Genomic DNA, 18,026 nt, shown 5'->3' on the forward strand with positions numbered 1-18,026 from the left:
ATAAAGCAGAGTCAGACACTTACAAAGGGAACTGGAGCTCCTTACATTAATAATGGGAGACTTCAACCTCCATATGCATTTAGATCAGCAGGACAGAAAGTTAACAAGGATATCAGGGGTGGAACATCTCTGCAGCAAGCAGACCTAATAGACATCTATGAACTCTGCACACAGTAAACTAGAGATATACATTTCTTCTCAGCACCACATCGAACTTACTCCAAAATTGACCACATAATTGGAGTAAGCCTCCTCAGCAAATGTACAAGAACAGAAATTATAACAAACTCTCTCAGACCACAGTGCTTATCAAACTAGAGCTCAGGACTAAGAAACTCAATCAAAACCACTCCATATGACGAACAACCTGCTCCTGGGCACAGGGCATAGCAAATGAAGGCAGAAATAAAGATGTTCTTTGGAGTAATGAGAACAAAGATACAACATAGCAAATCTAGGACATTTAAAGCAGACAGTGTGTAGATGGAAATTTGTGCACCAAATGCCCACAAGAGAAACCAGGAATGATCCAGAATTGGCCTCTCACATCACTTTTAAAAAGTACTAGAGTAGCAAAAGAGTGAAGCACATTCGAGAAAGCTAGCGAGAGAATAGAAATAACAGAAGATCAGAGTAGAGACTAGAAGGGAGATAGAGACCTAAAAGCCCTCCAAAATCCAATGAATCCCAGGAGGTTGGTTTTGGAAAGATCAACTCAAAAATTGACAGACCACTAGCAAGACTAATAAAGAAGAGAAAAGGAATCAAATCAGCCTTAAAAAATGATAAAGGGGATATCACCACCGACCCCCACAGAAATACAAACTGCCATCAGAGAATGCTATATAGTACTTCTCATAAAATAAACTAGAAATCTAGAAGAACTGGATGGTACCTGGACCTTACACTCTTCCAAGACTAAACCAGGAAGAAGTTGGATCCCTGAATAGACCAATAGCAGGCTCTGGAAATTAGAGCCCAATAATTAATAGCCTACCAGCAAAAAAGTCCAGGAACAGATGTATTCTGGCTGAATTCTACAAGTACAAAGGAGGAGTTGGTACCATTCCTTCTGAAACTAATTCAATCAATAGCAAAGAGTCCTCCTAACTCATTTTATGAGACAGCATCATCCCTGATGCAACCTGGCAGAAACACAACAAAAAATTTTAGACCAATATCCTGATGAACATCTGATGCAAATATCCTCAATAAAATACTGGCAGAAGCCGGATTCAGCAGCATATCAAAAGCTTATCCACCGCAGTCAAAGCTACATCCCTGGGATGTAAGGCTGGTTCAACGATACATAAAATCAATAAACATAATCCAGCATATAAACAGAGACCGAATAAAGAACCATATGATTATCTCAATAGATGCAGAAAAGGCTTTTGACAAAATTCAACAGCCCTTCATATAAAGGCATCAAACAAATTAGATTATTGATGGGCGTGCCTCATAATAAGAGCTATTTGCGTAATAAACCCACAGCCAATATCATACTGAATGGGCCAAAAACTGGAAAATTCCACTGAAAACTGGCACAAGACAGGGTTCACCCTCTCTCACCCTCCTATTCAACACAGTGTTGGAGTTCTGGCTAGAACGAGAATCAAGCAGAGAAAGAAAGAAATCAAGGGTAAATTCAGTTAGGAAGGAGAATCAAATTGTCCCTGTTTGCAGATGACGCAGTTATTATATTTAGAAAGCCCATTGTCTCAGCCCAAAATCTCCTTAAGCTATTAAGCCGTTTCAAGCAAAGTCTCAGGATACAAAATTAATGTACAGAAATTCACAAGCATTCTTATATACACCACACTAACAGACAAACAGAGAGCCAAATCAGGAATGAACTTCCATTCACAATTGGCACAATGATAATAAAATACCTAGGACTCCCGGAGGGCATCACACAGGGCCTGTAGGGGAGGGGAAGGGGGAGGGATTGCACCCAGGGTATACCTGATGTAAGTAACCCAGGTTAGTAGATTACCTTTGTAACTTATGACACAAGTAGCATATGTAACAAACCTGCACATTATGCACATGTACCCTAGAACTTAAAGTATAATAATAATAAAAAATAATGCCTAGGAATCAATTTACAGAGAGAATTACAAGGACCTGCTTCAAAGGACTTCTTCTAAACAACTGCTCAGTGAAATAAAGAGGACACAAACAGGGTGGAAGAACATAACATGCTCCTTGGATGGAAGAATCAATATCGTGAAATGGCCCATACTGCCCAAGGTTATTTATATGATTCAATGCCATCCCATCAAGCTGCAATGAGTTTCTTCACAGAATTGGGAAAAACAACAAGTTAGACCAAGGCCCGCATTGCAAGACAATCCACCGTCCAAAGAACAAAGCTGGAGGCATCCTCATGCTGCACTGAAGCTTCCAAACTTTGTAGTACCAAACTGCAGTAAAGCAAAACAGCATAATTTGCTGGGTACCAAAACAGAGATATAGACAGATAGAAAAGCAGAACTAGAGTCCTCCAGAAATAATGCCACACATCTACAGCCATCTGATTTTGTGACAAGCCTGGAGAAACAAAGAAGCCGGAAGGGATTCCTATTTAATAAATGGTGCTGGGAAAATTGGCTCTATCCATAAATGAAATGGAACCTTTCCTTGCTTAACCTTACTCCTTATCTGAAAATTAATTCAAGATGGATTAGAGACTTAAATGTTTACTCGACCTAATACCATAAAACCCTAGAGGAAGAAGCCTAGGTAAGGTACCATTTCAGGACATAGGCATGGGCAAAAAGACTTCGATGTAGAAAACCTGTAAGAAACGGCAAGCCCAAAGGTGACAAATGGGATCAAGTGAGCTAAGCTTGTGCACAGCAAAAGAAACTACCATCAGAGTGTTTTTTCACTGAATCCATAACAGCACTAGGTGGCGTCTTAAGCTCAGGAATGCTGTGACTCTTGCCAACTCCTAGAGGCACTGCTCTGGCGGTGTTGAGTAATATAAGGGAAAGTTTCCTGGGTCACTAGGTAAAGTACGTCACTCTCTTCTCTCTCTTTCCCCCAATATGAAGGAGTCTGTTTTTATGCTGAGTTTTCTAGAGTTGGGAAAGGGGTGACATGTGTACTCCTGTGGACACTACAGCTGGGAAAGTGCTAGATTAAACATTAAGCTAGCACAGTACTGGGTCTCATCCAAGGCTCATGGCAACTACTGCCTGACTTATGTTTATAGGAGACTCAAGTGCTCTTCAGTCTGAAGGTGGGGAATCCTCCTGGTACTGGGTTCTTCCCTTCAGTACAGTCAATTCCCTTCTGACTAGAGTGGGTCTAGAAAGACCATACAGGAGCTAAGGCCTGTTATTGGGGGCTTCAGGGATCTCCTTGTTGCTTCATTTTACTATAGCTAAGCTGGTACCCAAGTTGCAAGACAAAATCCTCTGTACTCTTCCCACTCCTTTCCCAAAGCCACAGAAGTCTCTTCACCAGCTACATTGCCTGGAGTTAAAGGAAGGGTGATGTATGCACTCTTTTGGCCACCACAGCTGGTGTTGCACTAGGTTGGGTGCATCCAAAATCAATTGCCTCTGAGAGAACAGTGTAGCTCCAGGGTTTTTCCAAGGACTATTAGTCCTTGTGGCCTGATGGTCACTCAAATTTGCTTCAGGCCTAGGGCCATGTTAGTCAGCTAGTGGTAGAGCCAGCCAGGACTCCTTCCACTGGAGCTTAGAATTTTCCTCATTCAGAACCACTATAAATGTTCCCTGCTTTGATGCTAGCATAATTTTTCACTATGTTGCATACCAGTGGGACAGGGCAAGACTGGGTTCCAATGCAAAGTAGCCCATTCACTTAACTCACAGTCCTGTAAGCAAACAAATTGTCTTACAATGAGGTGCTGATGGACAATGGGGGAGGGTTGGTGTAGGCAATACAAGACCATCTTTCCTACACTCTTCAATGACTCTTTTATTGATATTTTGTTAAAACCAGTGATTGTGATTGCTGACTTTATTGGTTATTATGAATGTGCTTTATTGCATGCATAGTTGTTTAATTTGGTGTTCTTTCAAGGAGACTGATTGCTGAAGCATTCTATTCAGCCATCCTGCTCTGCCTCCACTTCCCTATAACAGGTTTATTGAGTTATAATTCATATACTATGCAATGTGCCTATTTAATGCATACAATGTAATGGATTTTAGTACATTCAGAATTGTGCAACAATCATCACAATTTTAGAATATTTTCATCATTCCTAAAAGAGACCTCATACTCATTATCAGTCACTCTACAGTCCACTTGCCCCTCCATAGCCTTAAGTAACCAGTAATCTACTTTCTGTCTCTATAGATTTGATTATTCTGGATATTTCATGCAAATAGTCTCATAAGTGTGTGGTGTCTTGTTACTGACTTCTTTCACTGGGCACAATGTTTCAAGTTTTATCTATATTGTATCATATATCAGCACTTACATTGTGTGACTAATATTTTATTAATAAATTTTATTTATGTATTCATCAATTGACTGGTATTTGGCTGTTATGCATAATCCTACTATAAAACTTTTATAGATATTTTTGTCTTTACTATTTTGAGAAAATATTCTTGTATTTTATTTCTCGTTTTCAATCTCAGGAACCTGTGAAATTTGTGGATTTGCTTGGTGACCATGGGAAACATGTCAATCCTCTGTGGGAGTTGATCAAATGGTGCCTGGGTCTGTCAGTGTACACCATCCCTTCCATTGGTATGTAAATCATCTTCTACCTAGACCAGTTTGATGTCCTGTAATATTTCTTAATATCTAAATATAAATTTTTGACTAAAAGCCCCATGCAAGTACAAAATCCAGGGGGGCAGTGAAATCTTAAATCTCCAAAATGATCTCCTTTGACTCCATGTCTCTAATCCAGGTCATGCTGATGCAAGAGGTGGGTTCCCGTGGTCATGGGCAGCTCCACTCCTATGGCTTTCCAGGGTATAGCCTCCCTCCAAGTTGCTTTCATGTGTTGGCATTGAGTGTCTGTGGCTTTTCTGGGTGTACTGTGTAAGCTATCAGTGGATCTACCATTCTGGGGTCTGGAGGACAGTGGCCCTCTTCTCACAGCTCCACTAGGCAGTGCTCCAGTGGGAACTCTGTGTGGGTGCTACAACCCCACATTTCCCTTCCACACTGCCCTAGCAGAGGTTCTCTATGAGGGCCTTGTCCCTGCATCACACCTCTGTCTGGGCAGTCAGGCATTTCCATACAAACTGTAAAATCTGGGCAGAGGTTCTCAAACATCAATTCTTGATTTTTGTTCACCCACAGGCCCGACACCACATGGAAGCCACCAAGGCTTGGGGCTTCCATCCTTTGAAGCAATTACCTGAGCTAAACCTTACCCCTTTTAGCCATGATTCCAGCCATAGCTGGAGGGGCTGGAATGCTGGGCACCAAGTCCCTGGGCTGCACACAGCAAGAGGGCCCTGGGCCTGGTCCACGAAACCATTTTTCCTCTTAGGTCTCTGAACCTGTGATGGAAGGGGCTGCCACAAAGGACTCTGAAATGCCCTGGAGACATTTTCTCCATTGTCTTGGAGATTAACATTTGGATCCTCCTTACTTATGTAAATTTCTGCAGCCGGCTTGAATTTCTCCTTAGAAAATGGGTTTTTTCTTTTCTATCCATCGTAAGGCTGCAAATTTTCCAAACTTTTATTCTCTGTTTCCCTTTTCTGAGGGACTTGCTCTCATGTCCAGGCTGGAGTGCAGTGGTGCAATTATGACTCACTACAGCGTTGACCTCCTGGGCTTAAGCAATCCTCCTGCCTCAACTCCTAAGTAGCTGGGACTACAGGGGCTCACCACCACACCTGGCTAATTTTTGTATTTTTAGTAGATATGGGGTTTCATCATATTGCCCAAGCTGGTCTTGAACCCCTGGGTTCAAGTGATCTGCCAGCCTTGGCCTTGAGAAGTGCTGGGATTACAGGCATGAGCCACCGTGCTCAGCTATAATGGGTTTTCAATTATGTGAACAATCCTTATGATGTACTATGCAGTAGCAGAGGCTAGAAATGTTATATGTAGCATTACTAAAACAAACTAGAAGGAGTTAAAAGTAAATGATTGACAATGGATGGTAAGATTATAAAGTTTTCTTTTTCATCACTTACTTTCTCAGTGTTCTATAATGAACATGTATTACTTGAATAAGGAAAGATAAAAAACACTATGAATTAAAATGAAGTTTATTACCTTAATTTGATATATGTTATCATTCTGTAGGGCTGGCTTTGTTGGAAGAAAAGCTCAAATATAACAATGAGAAATACCAAAAGTTTAAGGCAGTGGAAGAAAGCCTGCGTAAAGAGCTGGTGGAGATGTTAGGTGATGATGGTGTATTCTTATATCCCTCACATCCCACAGTGGCACCTAAGCATCATGTCCCTCTAACACGGCCTTTCAACTTTGCTTACACAGGTACCTAATTGTATTCCTTGCATTCTGTAATCTTAAAGAAATAGAGATGTATGTTTCCAAGGAAAACATAATTTTCTTTTGCAATTGGACAAGTTTTAAACATGCAGGTATAAAAATGTTGTGTGATTGAAAACTCCAGAAAACAGTTGCTAATGTCATATGTGGAATATACTTTGCCAATATCTGGTTTCTCCCCAAAACCCTACAAGTGCATATGAGTATCCACATTTTACAGAACTGTGCCTCAGGGAGGTTCAGCCACTTGTCTTCTATCACACAGTGTGATCACACTAGATGCAAAGTCTCCCCTGGCTGCTCTGAATTAAACCAAGTTAAGCTTTTCTCAGGATTTCTGGCTTCCCAGAAGATTCTCGTACAAAAGACAATTCTCCAAGGGATCGTTTACTTGCCTTAGCTATCATCCCCTTTGAATTCAATTCATTCTATTGTTCACCAAACTAGTTTTCTTCACCTAGTTTTTAAGCTATGGATGGATCATGATTATGTGAGGTCTAAAGGCCCATGAATCCGTACTAGGTCAGTTTCTATGGTTTCTCCAGGGTCTTGTCCCAGGGAACCACACTATTCTTTGTGATGAAGATAGAAAAGTCTTCATCAAATACGCATTCTCACCCAAAAAGCCTGTGGTCCACTTAAAGTTGGAATTTGGACTCCTTTGCTCTGCAATTTTCTACTTCTGCATCTTAGAGGAAAACATTGAATGTTTCTCAACTTATTTCCTATCTAGGAAGTCAGGGTAATCTATGCCTTGCAGTGTTGCTGTTAAGATTAAATGAAATAATACATGTAAATTAATTAACATAAGGGTTGTGGAGGATGAGAGAGAGGATATTAAATAGTCTCTATCCTTAATTTCCTCACCCTTACTCTCTCCCTGGCTTTGGTCACTCACTCTTAATTTCTTCTTTCCTGTCTTCCTGTCTCTCTCTCCCTTTCTTTCTTTCTTTCTTTCTTTCTTTCTTTCTTTCTTTCTTTCTTTCTTTCTTTCTTTCTTTCTTTCTTTCTTTCTTCCTTCCTTCCTTCCTTCCTTCCTTCCTTCCTTCCTTTCCTTCCTTCCTTCCTTCCTTCCTTCCTTCCTTCCTTCCTTCCTTCCTTCCTTCCTTCCTTCCTTCCTTCCTTCCTTCCTTCCTCCCTCCCTCCCTCCCTTCCTTCCTTCCTTCTTTCATGGAGTTTCGCTTCTGTTACCCAGGCTGGAGTGCAATGGCACAAGCTCGGCTCACTGCAACCTCCACCTTCCAGGCTCAAGCGATTCTCCTGCCTTAGCCTGCCAAGTAGCTGGGATTACAGGAGTCTGCCACCACACCAGGCTAATTTTTGTATTTTCAGTTGAGACAGGGTTTTGCCATGTTGGCCAGGCTGGTCTCGAACTCCTGACCTCAGATGATCTGTCTGCCTTGGCCTCCCAGAGTGCTGGGATTACACACATGAGCCACCATGCCCGGCCTTAATTTCTTAAGTCTTTGAAAAAAGTTGCTGCCTAAATTGCTCTGTTTAAGTTTCTAGCACCTAGCTCCTCGGTTTCTGAAGACAGGTAAAATACTTTAGTCAGTAGGCTAGAATCCAAGGAGAAATATACTGTTTATACCTTTTGGGGAGGATTTTCCTCAGCTTGAGGCTTCCTATGGTTTGCAACTTTTCCCTCTAGTTTAGTCTTGAACACATTTAAAGAGTGTTCCTTGTAAGCCAGATGATATTCTAGGTAATATTGATACAAGACTCACGATAGATGATAACTGCAATTTAGCAAGTTTCTAATATATATGAAGTACTAGGAGCCAGAAATTCTATACATTATCTCATTTATGTTTCCCCCAAATCCCTCACAGCAACTGAAGTTATCTTTGTGTAAAACCTGAGAAGGGAAACTGAATGACTTATAAAGTGATTTAAGGGTCAGGGTCAGGACTGAAATTCAGTTGTATTCTATCTGACTTTAAATGCAATGTCATTTTCACTACATGTATGGGTTGATAATACTCAGTTATGTTTTGTTTTTATTGTCTTTACTAAAGCTGAAAATATATGAGGTTTGGGAGATCTTTTGTCAAAGATGTAGAATTGTTGGATGCCAAATAGGTTAATGTTTTATTGCTGATTCTATTTTTTTTTTCCTACTGAGACATTCTCCTCCTACTTACAAGATGGGTAAATTAAATCAGATATTTAATTTTTGGGCCTTGGCTTTCTTACTGCTAAGGTGAGGATGCTACGTTGACTTTGAAGGATGGTTGGAAGGATTTAATGTAATAATGTGTAGAGTACTTTAAAATTATTGATAATAGTGATGATAATACCATTTATTGAAGACATGTATATGTTTATATTGATATTAATGTAGGTAATATCAATATCCCTGTTTTACTTCATAGTATTAGTTATATGTGTTTTCCTTGTTTTATCTATTCCTAGAATTGTTCTGAGTTTTACATCTCTCATCTCATTTTATCTTACAGCAGCCCTATAAAAAGGAGAAACTATTAGTGTCCTCATTTTACAGATGAAGGAATTTAGACACAAAATTCTTTAGGAGACATTTGCAAAGTCACATAGCTAAGATAGTATTGGAACTGGGACTTTATCCCAGGCCCTATGATTTCAGAGGAAGTGACCTTATTTATTACACAGAAGAGGAAACAGGAGGCTGAATAGGGTCTCTCAGCTATGAAGTGAAGTGATAAGGATTCAAACCCAGGTCTGTCTGACTCTAAATCCTACTGCTCTTAATTAACTCTCTTCTCTTGTTCTTCTGCCTCACTTGGTGCTCAGTGAACCAAAGTACCTTCTCTTACTTTGCTTCATTGACATTCTACAACGAGAATAAATTTATTAAGCGTGTATTGTGGACTATACTGTATGCACTGGTGTTAGATGAATCAGATACATTCCATGCCCTCAGGGAGCTCCTAGCTTAGTACAAGAGAGAAGAAAAATGTTAACAGAGAATTTCAATAGAAGAAAACAAAGGAAGGCTTTCTGGAATAGGTGACCCCTGACCTGGATCCTGAAGGAGAACTAGAAATTAGTCAGAGGAAGGATGTTGGGTAAGTATTACAGTGGTCCAGGCAGTAGGAACCCCATGAGCAATGGAATAGAAAAACACATCAGGAACACTGTGGACAGAAGGTATAAACACTATACTAACTGGAGAGAGTAAATTTTTAATAGAGAAGTGAGAGGAGGAGCATGAGTTTGAAAAGGTAAGCATGTCATGGAGAACATTCACAGCCATGCTAAAAACTGCAAAAAAAAAAAACTTATGTTATTTGTCTTGGCAACCTGCCCCATCCTCCTTTCTTTGCATAATGTCACTGGAATAACACAGCCATGAAAGAGAATAATCTAGTCTACAGATTCTTTGAACATTTGATTAGCCTATGCTATTTCCTGGTAACATGCAATCAACAATGTTTCATATCATTGTATCTCAAATAAGTTATTTACAGCTTTCTTCCACTTTAGTCATACAATGATTATCAACATAACACCTATATGTCATAATAATTGGGGGAGGTGATTACCAGGACAGATGGAAGGAAACAGCTAACAAAAGTGGCCTTCCACTGGCTTTCTCCCCTCTCCCCACTTCAGTTTAGATGTCTGTACTCAAAGATCTCTTGGACTATTTATATCCTGAGATGAACAGCATTGGCCATACAACATTTTAAAGATCTCATCTGAGAAACCCACTGATATTGGTTCCAGGAATGTTAAGCAGATCTTTTGTGACTTCTTCAGCATCCAACATTAGCATGAAACTCAAGATTTATATGTTAGGTTTGGCAAAATCATAACATGCCACCCTCAAGAGTCCCTCTTGTACCCATGCCAATCATTAACAATTGATCACAGCATTCTTTTTCTCTGAGAACAAACTTGGCTTTGTGATGTTTCAACAGAGTGGGCTTGGTCACCTCCCCAATTGATAAGCTAGACACAAAAAATAAAATGTTCACATAGTCTAAGCAAAGATTCTCCATAACAAAATAGTCTGCAATATTGTTAGCTCCTCAAAGGCTGTGGTCTGTATCTATCTTGTTCACCTATGTAATCCCCGTTGACTAGGACATTGCATTGTTGCACAAAATGCATAATTCTTTTTGTTAAACTAACAAATGTATAATTTAAAATATGAATAAGAATAAGCATCCCAGAATAGCAGTAATAAGCTCAGCAAATTCTCTCTCAAACAAACCAACAATAAAACTGGAGAAATTACTGGAAACAACCATTTCAGGTGTGAAAATGATCAAATGGCATAAAGCAAATTCAGGAGCATTTATTCAAGAAAAATTAGTGATTCCTAACAAGAAAAGTTGTAGTCTATGATATTTAAGCTGGGACCTGTTTTCCCCCTCCACTTCTCAGATACAACTTTGAGGTACAAAAGTTTCACACTGAGTAGAGTAAGGCAGACCTTAAAGACTGACAACTCCCATTCTTTTCAGACCCATGTTACACAGCATCTGTTGTGGGCAAGTAGAGAATACTGCTACATCCAACAGCTTCCATTACCTGTGGCACCTTATTATAGAAGTTCCAAACAAGGTCATGGCTGGTCATAAGTACTTGCAGCTCTTCAACCCTGCCCAAGAGAGGCTGATTTTACATGAAGCAGAATATGGAAGATCTTAGATGCAAAAAATTCCATGAAAGCTAAAATTTCAGTGATACTAACAAAATTCTTAGCAACATACTCCAGAGGTAGAGAAAAATCAGAATCAAGAGTTGATAAGACATATAAGACATATTATACACCCAATATAGAAGTATCTGGATTCATAAAGTAAGTTCTTCCTAACCAATGAAAAGATTTCGACAGCCACAAATAATGATGGGGGATTTTAATACCCCACTCACAGAGTTAGACAGATCACTGAGGCAGAAAGCTAACAAAGAAATTCTGGACTTAAATATGACACTTGACCAATTGGACCCAATCAACCTCTACAGAGTACTCCACACAACAACCACAGAATATATATTTTTCTCATCCATACACAGAATATATTCTAAGGTCCACCACATCCTTGGACATAAAGCAAATCACAATAAATTCAAAGAAATCAAAACCATACCAACCAGATTCTCAGACCATAGTGTAATAAAAGCAGAAATCAATACCAAGATCTCTCAAAACTACCAAAAAAGTGGAAATTAAACAACTTTCTACTGAATAACTCTTAGGCAAAAAACAAAATTAAGACAGTAATTAAAAATTACTTTGAAATTAATGAAATAGTAGACACAGCTTACTCTCTCTGATGCAGTTAAGATGCAATTTGAGATGCAGTTAAAGCCGTGATAAGAGACAAATTTGTAGTGTTAAACACCTTCATCAAGAGGTTAGAAAGATTTCATATTAGCAACCTAAAGACACAGTCAGAAAAACAAGAAAAAAAAAAAAAAACATCCAACTCCAAATATAGTAGAAGAAAATAAACAACTAAATCAGAGAACTGAGCTAAATTTGAGACCCAAAATTCCATACAAAAAGTCAATGAAAACAAGTGTTGATCCTTCAAAAGAATAAACAAGATTGATATACCATTAGATAAACTAACAAGGAATAAAAAAATAAAATCCAAACGAGCACAATAAGAAACAACAAAGATGACATTACAATTGATTCCACAGAAATAGAAAAGTTCCTTAGAGACTATACAGAACACCTTTGTGCACACAAGTTAGAAAATATAGATACAATGGATAAACTCCTAGAAACACACAACCTCCCAAGATATAATTAGGGATAAAAGTGAAGACATGAACATATAAATAACAAGTTCATAAATTGAATCACTAATAAAAAAACTTACCAACGAAAAAGAGCCCAGGACCATGGATTCACGGCCAAATTCTACCAGACATATAAGGAAAAACTGATACTGATACCAATCCTACTCACACTTTTCCAATAAAATCAAAGAGGAGTCTTCTCCCTAATGCATTCTGTGAATCTAGCACCATTCTGGTACCAAAATCTGGCAGAGACAAAATGTATAGTAAATTAAAAAAAAAAAAAATCAAGTCAATGTCCCCAATAAACACGGATGCAAAACTTCTCAACAAAATAATAGCAAACTAAATCCAGTAGCACATCAAAAAGTTAATCCACCACAGTCATGTAAGTTTTATTTCTGGTATGCAAGGTTGATTCAATGTACACAAATCAATAAATGTGATTCATCAAATAAACAGAATCAAAAGCAAAAGCTATGTGATCATCTCAATAGATACACAAAAAGCCTATAATATAATCCAACATCCCTTAATGACAAAAGCCCTCAACAGATTAAGCATTAAAGTAACATACTTAAAAATAGTAAAAGCCATCTATGACAAACCCACAGCCAACATAATACCGAATGAGCAAAAACTGGAAGAGTTCCCCTTGGGAACTGGAACAAGACAAGTATGCCCACTTTCACCACTCCTATTCAATATAGTACTGGAAGTACTAGCCAGGGCAATGAAGAAAGGGAATAAATAAAAGGCACCCAAATAAAAAGAGAGAAAATCACATTCTCTCTCTTTACTGATATGATTCAATACCTAGAAAACCCTGAAGACTCTGCTAAGTCTCCCGGAACTGATTAATGAATTCAGTAAAATTTTAATATACTAAATCAATGTATAAAAATTATTAACATTATTATACACCAATATTTTTCTAGGTGAGAATCAAATGAAGAACAGAATTCCATTTACAATAGTCACAAAAAACGGAATACCTAGGAACCCATCTAACCAATGAGGTAAAGATTTTTACAAGGAGAACTGCAAAACACAGCTAAAAGACATCAGAGATAACACAAATAAATGGAAAAATATTTCATGCTCATATATTGGAAGGATTCACATAGTTAAAATGGCCATACTGCCCAAAGCAATTTACAGATTCAACAGTATTCCTATCAAAATACCAATGCCTTTGACAAAATTTGACAAAATTATTCTTAAATTCATTTGGAACAAACAAGAGCCTCAATGGCTAAAGCAATATTAATCAAAAAGAACAAATACAGAAGCATCACATTGCCCAACTTCGAAATGTTCTATAAGGCTACAATAATCAAAACAGCATGGTACTGCTACAAAAAAAGAGATGCACAGATCAAGGAAACAAAATTGAGAACCCAGAAATAAACCTGCCACCTACAACCATCTGATCTTCAACAAAATGAGCAAAAGTAAGCAATGGAGGAAGGACTCTCTATTCAATAAATGATACTATAATAGTTTGCCTGCCATATGCAGAGGAATGAAACTGGATCTCTACCTGTCACCATATATGAAAAATTAACTTCAGGTAGATTAAATATTTAAATGTAAGACCTCAAACTATAAAAATATTGACAGATAGCTGGGCAGGTGTCATGTAATCCCAGCTACTCAGGAGGCTGAGGCAGTAGAATTGCTTGAACTCAGGAGGCAGACGTTGCAGTGAATCAAGATGGCACGACTGCACTCCAACCTGGGTGACAGAGCAAGACTCCATAAAAAGAAAAAAAAGAGAAGAAGAAAAAAAGAAAAAATCCTAGAGGAAAACCTAGGAAGATGGATGACAAGATGGCTGAATAGGAACAGCAGCTTCAGTCTGCAAGTCCCAGAGAGACCAACGCAGAATGGGGGTGATTTCTGCATTTGCCATTGAGGTAACCTAATCATCTCACTGGGACTGGTTAGGCAGTGGGTGCAGACCATGGAGGGCAAGCAGCAGCAGTTTTGGGCATCGCCTCACCTGGGAAGTACAAGGAGCAGGGGGCCTCCCTTCCTCAGCCAAGGGAAGCCATGAGGAACTGGGCTATCCAGCCCAGATATTACCCTTTTCCCACAGGTTTGCAATCCACAGAACAAGAGATTCCCTCTTGTGCCTACACCACCAGGGACCTGGGTTTGAAACACAAAACTGGGAGGCTGTTTGGGCAGTCACTGAGCTAGCCCCAAGAGTTGTTTTCTTGTTGTTCCCCAGTGGCACATGGAACTCCACTGAGACAGAACTGTTCACTCCACTGGAAAGAGGGAAAGGGGGCTGAAGCCAGGGAGCCAAATGGTCTTGCTCAGTGGTTCCCACTCCCATGGAGACAAGCAAGCTAAAAACCACTAGCTTGAAATTCTCACTGCCAGCACAGGAGTCTGAAGTCAACCTGGGATGATCTAGCTTGGTGAGCGGAGGGACATCCACCATTACTGAGGCTTGACTAGGTCGTTTTCCCCTGAGAGTGCTAAAGAGGCCTGGAAGTACAGACTGAACGGAATTCAACACAGCATGGCAAAAGCAGCTGTGGCCGGACTGCCTCTCTAGATTCCTCCTCACTGGGCAGGTTATCTCTGAAAGAAAGGCAGCAGCCCCAGGCAGGGGCTTATAGATAAGTCTTTCATCTCCCTGGGGCAGAGCACATGGGGGTGACTGTGGGCACAGCTTCAGTGAACTTAAATATTTCTGCCTGCTGGCTCTGAGGAGAACAGCAGATCTTGACAAGGGAGTTTATCCCAGAACAGTGCTCAAGCTCTGCTAAGGGAGAGACTGCCTCTTCAAGTGGGTCCCTAAACCTTGTGCCTCGTGACTGGGAGAGACCTCCCAACAGGATTTGACACACACCTCATACAGAAGAGCTCTGGCTGGCATCAAGCCAGTGCCGCTCTGGGATTGAGCTTCCAGAGGAAGAAGCAGGCAGCAATCTTTACTGTTCTGCAGCCTCCGCTGGTGATACCCAGACAAATAGGTTCTGGAGTGGACCTCCAAGAAACTTCAGCAGACATGCAGAAGAGGGGCCTGGCTGCTACAAAAAAACTAACAAGGGTGGAGCAAGATGGCCGAATAGGAACAGCTCCAGTCTCCAACTCCCAGCACGAGCAACACAGAAGACAGGTGATTTCTGCATTTTCAACTGAGGTACTGGGTTCATCTCACTAGGGAGTGTGGGACAGTCGGTGCTGGTCAGCTGCTGCAGCCCGACCAGTGAGAGCTGAAGCAGGGTGAGGCATCACCTCACCTGGGAAGCCCAAGGGGGAAGGGAATCCCTTTTCCTAGCCAGGGGAACTGAGACACAAAACACCTGGAAAATCGGGTAACTCCCAACCCAATACTGCGCTCTACCAAGGATCTTAGTAAATGGGCACACCAGGAGATTATATCCCACACCTGGCCAGGAGGGTCCCATGCCCACGGAGCCTCCCTCATTGCTAGCACAGCAGTCTGCGATCTCGAGGCAAGGTAGCAGCGAGGCTGGGGAGGGGCGCTCGCCATTGCTGAGGCTTAAGTAGATAAACAAAGCTGCTGGGAAGCTCGAACTAGGTGGAGCTCACAGCAGCTCAAGGAGTCCTGCCTGTCTCTGTAGACTCCACCTCTCGGGACAGGGCACAGCTAAACAATAAACAACAACAACAACAACAACAACAAAAAGCAACTGAAACCTCTACAGACGCAAATGATTCTGTCTGACAGCTTTGAAGAGAGCAGTGGATCTCCCAACACGGAGGCTGAGATCTGAGAATGGACAGTCTGCTCAAGTGAGTCCCTGACCTCTGAGTAGCCTAACTGGGAGACATCCCCAACTAGGGGCAGACCGACACCCCACACCTCACAGGGTGGAGTACACCCCTGAGAGGAAGTTTCCAAAGCAAGAGTCAAACAGATACACTCACTGTTCAGCAATATTCTATCTTCTGCAGCCTCCGCTGCTGATACCCAGGCAAACAGGGTCTGGAGTGGACCTCAAGCAATCTCCAACAGACCTACAGCTGAGGGTCCTGACTGTTAGAAGGAAAACTAACAGGAAGGACACCCACACCAAAACCCCATCAGTACATCACCATCATCAAAGACCAGAGGCAGATAAAAAAAAACTAACAAAAAGAAAGCAACAACATCAACATCAGCATAAAGAAACCCATACAAAACCCCATCCAAAGGTCATCAACCTCAAAGATCAAAGGTAGATAAATCCATTAAAATGAAGAAAAAACAGCACGAAAATGCTGAAAATTCCCAAAACGACAATGCCTCTTCTCCTCCAAGTGATCACAAATCCTCTTCATCAAGGGCACAAAAATGCATGGAGAATGAGTTTGATGAATTGACAGAAGTAGGCTTCAAAAAGTGGGAAATAAAAACTCATTTGAGCTAAAGAAGCACTTTCTAAACCAATGCAAGGAAGGCATGAAGACAAGATTAGAGAAAAAAGAATGAAAAGGAATGGAAAAAAGCCTTCAAGAAATATGGAACTATGGGAAAAGAATGAACCTATGCTGGATTGGGGTCCCTGAAAGTGATGGGGAGAATGGAACCAAGTTGGACAACACACTTCAGGATATTATCCAGGAAAACTTCCACAACCTAGCAAGACAGACCAACATTCAAATTCAGGAAATACTGACAATACCATTAAGATACTCCTCAAGAAGAGCAACCCCAAGACACGTAATCATCAGATTCTCCAAGGTTGAAAGGCTGGAATAAATGTTAAGGGAAGCCAGAGAGAAGGATCAGGTTACCTACAAAGGGAAACCCACCAGATTAACAACAGATTTCTCCGCAGAAACCCTACAAGCCAGAAGAGAGTGGGAGCCAATATTCTCCAAGAAAATAATTTTTAACTCAGAATTTCACTAAATATGTAAAGGAAAATCTGATACTAACCACTGCAAAAACACACTAAAATATAAAGACCAATGACACTATGAAGAAACAGCATCAACTTACATGCAAAATAAGTAGCTAGCATCATGATGACAGAATCAGTTTCACACACAACAATATTAACCTTAAATGTAAATGAGCTAAATGCCCCAATTAAAAGACACAGACTGGTAAATTGGATAAAGAGTCAAGACCCTGATGGTAGTTTATTTTGCTGTGCAGAAGCTTTTTAGTTTAATTAGATCCCATTTTGTCAATTTTGGCTTTGCTGTTGCTTTTGGTGTTTTTAGATATGAAGTCTTGCCCACATGCTCTATGTCCTGAATGGTACTAATGGTAGGTTTTCCCTCTCTAGGTTTTATGGTATTAGGTCGCAATCATTTAAGTCTCTAAATCCATCTTTGAATTTTCATATGAGGAGTAAGGAAAGGATCCAGTTTCAGCTTTCTTAATTTCTACATAGTAGCCAATTTTCCCAAAGCACTATCTATTAAATAGGGAATCCCTTTCCCCCACTTCGTTTCTCTCAGGTTTGTCAAAGATCAGATGGCTGTAGATGTGTATTATTCTGAGTAATCCTTGTTCTGTTCCATTGGTCTGAGATCTCTGTTTTGGTACCTGTGTACTGTTGTTTTGGTTACTGTAGCCTTTGTATAGTTTTTGAAGTCAGGTAGCTTGATGCCTCCAGCTTTGTTCTTTGACTTGGGATTGTCTTGAGATGCGTGGGCTCTTTCTTGGTTCCATCCTTGAAAGCAGTTTTTTCCAATTCTGTAAAGAAAACTCATTGGTAGCTTCTATTGGGATGGTGAATCTTATAAATAACCTTTATGGCCATTTCCTTTTCACGATATTGATTCTTTCCTATCCATGAGAGCATGGTAATAGTTCTTCCTCATTTGTTTGTGTG

At 40.2% G+C, this 18,026-nt stretch overlaps 1 protein-coding gene across 2 annotated transcripts in view; it reads left to right on the forward strand.

Annotated features, from left to right (window-relative positions):
* Positions 1–18,026, forward strand: part of FAAH2 (fatty acid amide hydrolase 2) — a 115,710-nt gene that overhangs the window by 80,950 nt on the left and 16,734 nt on the right. The window contains exons 4-5 of one of the 2 annotated variants that reach the window (XM_031660766.1): positions 4,626–4,737; positions 6,262–6,456. In XM_031660766.1, the coding sequence (XP_031516626.1) occupies positions 4,626–4,737; positions 6,262–6,456 (307 nt within the window). The remainder of the gene's footprint in view (positions 1–4,625; positions 4,738–6,261; positions 6,457–18,026) is intronic. The other variant, XM_031660767.1, reaches the window with a different exon arrangement.

Source organism: Papio anubis, chromosome X, assembly GCF_008728515.1.
Source record: "Papio anubis isolate 15944 chromosome X, Panubis1.0, whole genome shotgun sequence".
NCBI lineage: Eukaryota > Metazoa > Chordata > Mammalia > Primates > Cercopithecidae > Papio > Papio anubis.